The sequence below is a fragment of the Tachyglossus aculeatus genome, chromosome 14, assembly GCF_015852505.1.
Source record: "Tachyglossus aculeatus isolate mTacAcu1 chromosome 14, mTacAcu1.pri, whole genome shotgun sequence".
In the NCBI taxonomy this organism is placed as follows: Eukaryota; Metazoa; Chordata; class Mammalia; order Monotremata; family Tachyglossidae; genus Tachyglossus; species Tachyglossus aculeatus.
Window position 1 is genome coordinate 51,649,767 of NC_052079.1, and position 10,265 is coordinate 51,660,031.

At 48.1% G+C, this 10,265-nt stretch overlaps 1 protein-coding gene across 1 annotated transcript in view; it reads left to right on the plus strand.

Annotated features, from left to right (window-relative positions):
• The window catches only part of TNRC6B (trinucleotide repeat containing adaptor 6B), a 201,421-nt gene extending 192,126 nt beyond the window's left edge, over positions 1-9,295 (plus strand). The window contains exons 21-24 of the mRNA XM_038756387.1: positions 186-410; positions 967-1,037; positions 7,099-7,238; positions 8,536-9,295. Of these exons, the coding sequence (XP_038612315.1) occupies positions 186-410; positions 967-1,037; positions 7,099-7,238; positions 8,536-8,923 (824 nt within the window). The 3' untranslated portion in view covers positions 8,924-9,295. The remainder of the gene's footprint in view (positions 1-185; positions 411-966; positions 1,038-7,098; positions 7,239-8,535) is intronic.
• Positions 9,296-10,265: the final 970 nt, after the last annotated feature.

Consider the following 10,265-nt stretch of genomic DNA (forward strand, 5'->3'; position numbering starts at 1 on the left):
CCTCTTTTTGTCAAGCTTGCCTTAAGATGAAATGTCTTTTAAAATGATGTATTTTCTAGAAGGCACAGTATAAACCCTACATCGTTGTGATTCAGAGTAAAGTCGGCGTTTACGTGTACGCTTGCTAGCTTATAATGGTCCTTGCCGTCTTAGTAATTCGTGCTTTTCCTTTTCTCTTCTTGTAGCAAAGTTCAATGATTACAAATCAACATGGTCCCCTGATCCCATAGGACACAACCCCACTCATCTCTCCAACAAGATGTGGAAAAACCATATTTCCTCAAGGAACACTACAGGGCTGCCCCGCCCACCTCCCGGTCTGACCAACCCCAAATCATCATCTCCCTGGAGCAGCACAGCACCCCGATCAGTCAGGGGGTGGGGGGCACAGGACTCAAGGCTTGCCTCGGGTGAGAAGGATCTCCCGATAGCATCATTGCTCGGCCCCGAGGGGTTTATGTTATGCAGCGCTAACGGTGCAGAAATGATGCGGTCTTCACATGAGAGGAAATCACGGTTGCCCGGTAAAGGAAAAAATATACCTTGGAACGGAAACTGTACTGTCAGTGAGAGGGAAGGGATTCCAGAACTTCCAAGGATGGGAAGGACAAAGAACGGGCAGCAGGCTGCTAAGGGAGGGAAAGAGCGGGCAGGGATTGGGATGAGGGGGTGGGATGGGAGGCTTGGCGGAAGGCAGCAGAGAGGATGGGGGGAATTCTGAGAGCTGAAGGAGGTCAGCCGTAATTTGGGGCTTTCCCAGAGAGCGGGAGAGTAGCTGGAAGTGGAAAGGGACCGGGAGAGCCCCACACATAGTAAAGGGTGGGAAGAGGAAATGTCCTTCAAGGAAGCATTGAACTGTTAGTTTATCTGGGAGCGACTGTCGGAAAACGGGGGAAGTCTGTGACCCTTTGGTACCTTCGTCTGCTTCTAATCGTTTTTTCCCCTTTCCTATTGTGATGCTTCTAGCCTCTGCCTGGAGCGATGGTGGTTCAGTTCGTCCTAGTTACTGGCTGGTTCTTCACAATCTCACTCCACAGGTATTCCTTCTCCTTGTTTTCTGGGGGAGGCTGGAAGGAGAGGAGCCGAGGTCTGAGGCGGGAATGGGCAGCTGGTGGCCTGGTGACATGGCATCAAGCCTTGTGGCAAAGCAGCCTCTGGTCGCCACAGCTGCCTCAGGCATAGTATGACCCAGGCGTCAGGGTGCACAGAACGCCCTGCCTCCCATCAGCTTCCTTGGGTGGGGCAAATCAATCAGTCAGTGGTTTTGTTGAGCACTTACTATGTGCAGAGCACTGTACTAAGAGCCTGGAAGAGCGCAGTACAAGAGAGTTAGTAGACCTGTTAGCTGCCCCAAACAAACCTACGGTCTTTTGGTGCCAAGGAATGAGAGGGGAAACGTCAGGGCCCCCATATCTGCGCCCTTGTTGGCCTGCTCAGGGATTGGTGGCCGAGCCGGGCCCGTGGATAGGAAGTTTCAGTGATGACCCTGGGTGTCACCCTCAGGTTAAAATAATTGCCAAACCTTGGCAACTGTTGCCCCATGGGTTGGTTGTCCTTCTTTTCCAAGGAGTTCCTTGGGTGCCAGAAAAGCAGGAGGCACTCCCAGTTATTTCATAGGATAATTTCCCAAATAATGGTCATGACGTCCTTGGATCGCAGAGTTACGACCTTTGAAGCCTTTGGTCCCATGGGCGAGTTACTGATAATAATAATAATAATAATAATAATAATGGCATTTATTAAGCGCTTACTACGTGCAAAGCACTGTTCTAAGCGCTGCGGAGGTTACAAGGTGATCAGGTTGTCCCATGGGGGGCTCACAGTCTTAATCCCCATTTTACAGATGAGGTAACTGAGGCCCAGAGAAGTTAAGTGACCTGCCCAAAGTCACACAGCTGACAATTGGCGGAGCTGGGATTTGAACCCATGACCTCTGACTCCAAAGCCCGTGCTCTTTCCACTGAGCCACGCTGCTTCTCTTGGTGCCCTGATCCCCTTGGTGCCTCAGTTTCCCTGTCAGAAAACAAGAGCGGCTCTCGGTTTCTCTCATTTAATGTTAAGGTTGGGTAACTCAGTAGCTTAGTGAGGAAACAGAGTCTGCTGGGTTGATTCCTACGATAGGATGAAACTCCTTCCCCCCCACATCCCCGCCTTTAACGCCCAGTGTTTGGCAGTTAAAATAACTGGAATGTGTTTGTGTGAATTGCTTGAAAGTGTAACAAGTCATCCTGAGCTCCAGTTTCTCCGGCCCTTGTCACTCACGGGCACAACTGCCAGTTTTTCATTCCACGGGGTTTCCATGGTAAAACCACAGAATGTTTCCAGGGTGGCTGCCAATAGCACGGCCTCTTTGGTCTGCTCCCGACGTCTGTTTCAGTTTTAAAAGAAACCCTGAAGGGAGCAACTTCAGAATGCAACTTCCAAAACTCTTCTGCAAAGAGTTTATGATTAATTTCTCCCGGCAACAGGATATGGGACTGGTATATTAAGTTATGGGCAAGTAAGGTGGTTTACTCTTGCTTCAACCGATCCAGCTTGAAATCAGAGTGGCTAGGGGATTCAAGCGGGTTTCCAAATTGGCAGCCTCTTTTCTGAGGACTTCTCAATGAAGAGGAATGTGAGAGCGTTTGTCTTTTCATCACAGGCAATCAGTCGTTACCTTTTAGAGCACTGTGCCAAACGCTTGGGAAAGCGTCACAGGACAGAATTGGTGGACACGATCCCTGCCCACAAGGAGCCTCCAGGGGAGGCAGTCGTTAAATTATAGGAAGGGGAAATAGTGGATTTTTATAGAAGTACTGTAGAGCTGAGGAGAGTTATCCAAGTGCTCAAGACCAGAGCTGGCGACCAGGAAGAAGGAGTGGAGTTTTCTCTGCTTTCTGGAGTTCCAGAGGGCTTTAAAGATAGGGAAAATGCCATTCTGTTGGTTTTGATGGGGGTGGGAGTTCCAGATAATGGTGAGGAGGGTGGGGGGGACATGAGCAGGAGGCCGGAGGCAGGAGAGGTGGCAGCGATAAAGTTAATAGGGAGGAGTTGGGAGGGCTGGCCCTGGGGTGGCCGTGAAGAGAGCAGATAAAGGAGGAGAGAGATGGCTAGGAGTCTGCAAGCCAGTGGTCAGGAGTTTGGGCTCGATACCGAGGGAAATGACTAAGCCATTGGAGGTTTTTGACAGGCCGCAATGTGAGCAGAAGGATTTTTAGCAAGGAAATCCAGGCTGTTGCATATAGTATAAAGAGCTGGGAGGTTAGTGGCAGTGAGATTCAGGGAACGTGTCTCCCAACTGTATTATATTGTACTCTCCCAAGTGATTAGTGCAGTGCTTTGTACACAGAGTTCAAGAACTTTGATTGGGACCAGTAAGGAATGGGATAAAATATTCACTAGGGGATGAGAGCTTGAAATGGGCTGGTGGCCTTTTGGGTGGAAAGAGCCAAGAAATAGCGTGTTGGGAACCGAAAGACTTGCAGCATGGCATAGTGGGAAAAGTATAGGAATTGGGAGACCTAGGTTCTAGTCCACCTGCCTCCTATATTCATTCATTCAGTCGTATTTATTGAGCGCTTACTGTGTGCAGAGCACCGTGACCCTGAGCGAGTGACTTTACATCTCCATCTCTGTTTCCACATTTGTTAAATGGGGGGAAAAAATACTTGTTCTTCCCCCTTTCCTTCCAAATGATACCTTGTATGCTCAGTTCTTCCAGACAGCGTGTTTTGTGGCTAGAACACGATGCAATAGGAGAACTGAGAGCGATAGAATGCTACAAATACAGCACTACTGTTTTAACTAAAGCCCTTTCATACCAGTTATTTTATTTTATCCATCCAACTTCCCTGTGAGTTAGGGGGAATCAATCAGTTATTGGTGTTTATTGAGAGGGCTTACTGTGTGCTGTACTGGGCACTTGGGAGAGAACAGTGCAACAGAGTTAGTAGATAGGTTCCCTGTTCATAATGAGCTGACAGTCTGGAGGAGGGGTAAACATATAAATGCATAAATTATAATTTAATTTAAATTATATAATTATTATAAGTATAAATTATAATATAGCTTAGTACAGTGCTGTGCACACAGTGCTCAGTAAATACCACTGATTGATAAATAAACTACAGCTATAATAAATATGATGGCATTTATTAAGCGCTTACTATGTGCAAAGCACTGTTCTAAGCGCTGGGGAGGTTACAAGGTGATCAGGTTGTCCCACAGGGGGCTCACAGTCTTAATCTCCATTTTACAGTTGAGGTCACTGAGGCACAGAGAAGTTAAGTAACTTGCCCAGAGTCACACAGCTGACAGCTGGTGGAGCCGGAATTTGAACCCCTGACCTTTGACTCCAAAGCCCGTGCTCTTTCCACTGAGCCACGCTGCTTCTCCTATGTACTTCCAGTGCTCAGAACAGTGCTTTGCACATAGTAAGCGCTTAATAAATGCCATCATTATCATTATAATAATAATAAGTGCTCTGGGACTGAGGATGGGGTGAATACCAGATTCATTCATTCATTCAGTCATATTGAACGCTCACTGTGTGCAGAGCACTGTACTAAGCACTTGGGAAGTACAAGTTGGCAACGTATAGAGACGGTCCCTACCCAACAGTGGGCTCACAGTCTAGAAGGCGCCCAAAGGTGCACAGTCTACCAGATGCCCAAAGAGTGCATAGATGATGATGATGATGATGATGATGATGATGGCATTTATTAAGCGCTTACTATGTGCAAAGCACTGTTCTAAGCGCTGGGGAGGTGACAAGATGATCAGGTTGTCCCACGGGGGACTCACAGTCTTAATCCCTATTTTACAGATGAGGTAACTGAGGCCCAGAGGAGTTAAGTGTCTTGCCCAAAGTCACACAGCTGACAAGTGGCGGAGCCGGGATTTGAATCCATGACCTCTGACTCCAAAGTCCGGGCTCTTTCCACTGAGCCACGCTGCTTCTCAACTCCGAAGGGAGGTGGAATCAGGGAAAGAGGGCTTAATCAGAGGCGGCCTCCTCCTGGAGGAGATTTGACCTTAATAAGCCTTTGACGACCAGAGTGGTCGTCTGGCATATGTGGACAGAAGGGAGTTCTAGGCATAAAAGAGATCTTGACAAAGGGGTCCGTGGAGAGATAGACGAGATTGGGGCCCAGTGAGCAAGCTGGCGCTAGAGAAGTGAAGTGGGCGGGGTGGGCTGTAGTAAATTAGTGAGGTAAATTAAGTGGGGGTGAGCTGATTGTGTGTTTTAAAACCGTTGGTAAAGAGTTTGTTGGATGTGGAGATGGATGGGCAACCGCTGGAGGCTATTGAGGAGTCGGGGGAGATGTGCACCCAATGATTTTGTAGAAAAATGATCCATCATCATCATCATCATCATCAATCATATTTATTGAGCGCTTACTATGTGCAGAGCACTGTACTAAGCGCTTGGGATGTACAAATTGGCAACATACAGAGACAGTCCCTACCCAACAGTGGGCTCACAGTCTAAAAGGGGATCCAGGCAGCAGAGTGAAGTATTGACTGGAGTGGGAAGAGACAGGAGGCTGATGCAGTAGTCACGGCAGGGAATGAGTGCTTGGATCAATCAATCAATCAATCAATTGTATTTATTGAGCACTTACTGTGTGCAGAGCACTGTACTAAGCGCTTGGGAAGTACAAGTTGGCAACACATCCCTACCCAACAGTGGGCTCACAGTCTAAAAGGGGGAGACAGAGAACAAAACCAAACATACTAACAAAATAAATAGAATAGATATGTACAAGTAAAATAAATAGAGTAATAAATATGTACAAACATATATACAGGTGCTGTGGGGAAGGGAAGGAGGTAAGATGGGGGGATGGAGAGGGGATCAGCGTGGCAACAGTTTGGATGGAGAGGAAGGGATGGATTCTAGAGATGTTTTGAAGGGAGACCCGGCAGGATTTCATGAGGGGTTTTTTTAAATGGTATTTAAGTGCTTCTTCTGTGACATACAGACTTCTAAGTACTGGAGTAGGTACAAGTTAATTAGATTGAATGTGTGGGTTGAATGCACTTGGATCTGTGACCTTTGGGCTTTTGGTATTCCCCCCACCCTCAGCCCCACAGTGCTTAAGGACATATCTGTAGTTTATGTACATTAGTGTCTGTCTCCCCCCTAGTCTCTGAGTTCACTGTGGGCAGGGAACAAGTCTAACCAACTCTGATGTACTCTCCAAAACATTTAGTGCAGTGCTTTGCACACAGTAAGTGCTCAAAAACTACCGTTGATTGAATGAGGAAAATGAATCAAGGATAACGCCAAGGCTAATGAGCCTGTGAGATGGAGAATGGTGGTGCTGTCTACAGTGATAGGAAAGTCGGGGAGGTGGGGACTAAAGAATGTGTTGTAATTTTGGAGTTGTATTCAAATTTATTTTTTGTGTTCATTTGAATAATGTATCCAATCATACGTGACAGCTTCCACTTCCCTTCCAAACCTATCAGATGAGCATACGCTTATTTTCTCAGAGCTGAAGATCATAAACCTACAGAGCCAAGGAAAATTTTTGCTCATTTTCCTTTGGAAACTTTGAAGTTGGGGAATTGGCGGATCTTGGAAGCATTTATTGGGGCAGGCCACTTGAGTTAAAGGAGGGCAGGGATGGTGTCTACCAATTCCTTTACACTGTACGCTCCCAAGAGCTTAGTCCAGTGCCCTGCACACAGTCGGCGCTCAAATACCATTGATTAGCAGAGCTAGCGTAAGGCAGGCCATTGCACATCTTTTGGCCCAGTGAAACTTTTAGAAAGCCTGGCCTGAGATGTAAACAACAGTGGAGCAGCAGTGGTGGCCGTAGCAGCCGGGGGCAACCTTCACTATGGGGGGGCGGGGGGGGTAAAATATTCTTCTAGCTTGTGGGGTGTCCCAGGTGTGGAAGATCCCCATAGGATGGTCAACCCTGCTCCTTGACCGCCTGGTGACCTTCCGAGAGGAGGGTCGGATTCTGTCTGTTTTCTACATTCCCCACCCTCCGTCGCTTTTTTTGTAGCGTCCTTCTGGAGTTAGGGAATCCTGTTGCGTTCTCCGTTACCTTTTCTTCTCCTCTCCACCGCAGCTGGGGCCTGACCCGTTTTGTTTCCCTTTAGATTGACGGGTCGACTCTGCGCACGATCTGCATGCAGCATGGTCCGCTGCTGACATTCCACCTGAACCTAACCCAGGGCACCGCCCTGATCCGATACAGCACCAAACAGGAGGCGGCCAAGGCCCAAACTGCACTGCACATGTGAGTGCGTCCCCCCGGCTAGGGCAGGCCAGCACACGGTCTCCCCGAACGGAATTCACTCTCCCCGCGGCTTAGTCCAAGTCTGGCTTGCTGAGTCACCTCAGGATTATCCCGGCCTGGCAGAGAGAACTCCCAGACTGAATCCTCTCCCGCTCATCCCCCTCCCAATCCCCCCCGCCTTACCTCCTTCCCCTCCCCACAGCACCTGTATATATGTTTGTACATATTTATTACTCCATTTTACTTGTACATATTTATTCTATTTAGTTTATATGTTTTGTTCTGTTCCCTGTCTCCCCCTTCTAGACTGTGAGCCCCCTGTTGGGTAGACACCGTCTCTATAAGTTGCCAACTTGTACTTCCCAAGCGCTTAGTACAGTGCTCTGCACACAGTAAGCGCTCAATAAATACGACTGAATGAATGAATGAACTCCCCAGCCCAGCCCAATCTCAGAAGAGCCAGTGTGGAAGCAGAGTGGCCTAGTTGAAAGAACCCCGGCTTGGGAGTCAAAGGACCTGGGTTCTCATCCTGGCCCCGCCGTCCGTCTGCTGGGTGACCTAGGACAAGTCACTTCTCTGTGCCTCAGTTCCCTCATTTGGAAAATGGGGATTAAATCGTCCTCCCTCTGGTTTAAATTGTGAGCCCCATGTAGGACAGGGACTGTGTCCAATGCGATTCTCTTGTATCTACTCCATCACTTAGTGCCTTGCACATAGTAAGCACTGAACAAGAATCACTGGGGGAAAAATAACAAAAACGGGGAGGACACCCTGTCTTTTCAAGCGTATTTTTCGCTTCCGTGTTTTCTGCAGTCGATCCGGCTAGGACACCATCCCTTTTTTATCCCAAGCTTTGTAGTCTCCATATGTGTTTTGGGTGGCACTGTTGTAGTCCCAGACTGAGCCCCCTTTTTCCTCTCCTCCTCCCCATCCCCCCCCGCCCCACCTCCTTCCCCTCCCCACAGCACCTGTATGTATGTTTGTACAGATTTATTACTCAATTTATTTTACTTGTACACGTTTCCTGTTCTATTTATTTGGTCAACGATGTGCATTTTGCTTTTAATTCTTTTTGTTCTGACGACTTGACACCCGTCCCCATGGTTTGTTCCGTTGTCTGTCTCCCCCTTCTAGACTGTGAGCCCGTTGTTGGGTGGGGACCGTCTCTGTGTGTTGCCGGCTCGTACTTCCCAAGCGCTTAGTCCAGTGCCCTGCACCCAGTAAGCGCTCAAATGCGACTGATCGAGCGCTGCCGTTGTTCTCTAACGTACTTTCTGTGTCTCTTGGCGGTTTCCAGGTGTGTGTTGGGAAACACTACCATCCTGGCTGAGTTTGCCACCGACGAGGAAGTGAGCCGCTTCCTGGCCCAGGCTCAGCCCCCTACACCCGCAGCGACCCCGAGTGCACCCGCGGCAGGCTGGCAATCGCTGGAGACAGGCCAGAACCAGAACGACCCGGTGGGACCCGCTCTGAATCTCTTTGGGGGGTCAACGGGGCTCGGGCAGTGGAGCAGCAGTGGTGGCGGTAGCAGCGGGGGCGACCTGTCCGGCGCTTCACTGTGGGGGCCCCCAAACTACTCTTCTAGCTTGTGGGGTGTCCCGAGTGTGGAAGATCCCCATAGGATGGGCAGCCCCGCTCCTTTACTACCTGGTGACCTTCTGGGAGGAGGGTCGGATTCAATCTGAACTTAGAACTTTCAACTCTGACCTCGTGACCTTTTTTTGGAACAGCAGCAGCACTAACTTGACCTTTTCGTTTTTTTTTTCAACTTGCAATAAATACATTTTTAAAAGGAAAAAAGAAAACGGAGAGAGGAAAAAAAAAAAAAAAAAGGTGGGTCATTGACAGACTGTCTGAGCACATAGTTGCCTCCCTTATAACTTCAGTTTTTTCGTTTGGAATATGAATCCAAAAAGAGAACATATCACTCTTGAAATACTTGAATCATGAACGCCAACCTAGAAAGACAATGTGAAGCAAGTACACATACCATTTAAATTTAAACACAAAAGATTAAAAAAAAATTAGTTTCTAGTTTTTCACTTTTTCATGTTATACGGAAGTTGTTGCTAAGAAACATATATACTGAAAAAATAGCTTTTTAACTTTGTTTGCACTGGGTGTGTTTCCGTCCTTAGGTCTACCATGTTGGGGTGGGGGCTGGGAGGGGGTGGGGGGGGAGATGTTCAAAAAAAAACAAAAATTGGGAGGGGGAGGGGAGACTTGACGGAGCCTCACTTTAAAAACAAAAAAAAAAAAAAAGGAAAAAAAATTGTGATTGGCTGGTTGATAAATACCAGTGTGTTCTGGCACATGTAACTGCCCAGGCATGCTTGTTTCAGTATGTGTATGCACGTGTGTCCATGTGCATTCGCGTGCATCTGTTTCTCTCGTCTGTGGGAGTGAGTGGGAGTGCGTGCCTGCGTGCGTGTGTGTGTGTGTGTGTGTTGTGTATGTGCATCTCCTCTTTTCTCCCCCCACCCTCAGAACCCTCCTTCTCAGAAGGCTTCGTTGCCGACAGTCTACAGGCTGGCTGGCCGGCCATCCGCATTACTTGACTCTGAGAACGACAGACGTGGTTGAGCCCCTGTGACTGAAGCCAAGCCCCGTTGGGCTGCATTAAAATTTCAGTAGAGAGCTTTTTAATCGACTGCCACAGGGAAGCACATTTCAGCTTGCAGATCGTAGCGAGAGAGAGAGAAGTGTGCGTGTACACGTGTGTGTGTGTGTGTGTGTGTGTGTGTGTTTTCTAGCCTTTCTTTCAACCCAGCAGTAGAGTGGAGCACTGCCAAATCCAAAAACAAAAAAAAAAAAAGCTTAGGAGAGCAGGAAGTACCTCTTGAGCGACTCTGTATTTATTTATTTATTTATTTCTGTTTTTTAAAATGAATAAACAGTAATGCAGCGGGGCTATGATTTGGGACCGTTGTGTTTTTAGCGCAAGCCTTTTTGGTTCGATCGGGATGGGAGGACGGCGGACAATTCTGGGTTGTCGCCGAAAGCAGAAAAACTTGCCGTTTGTCCGCC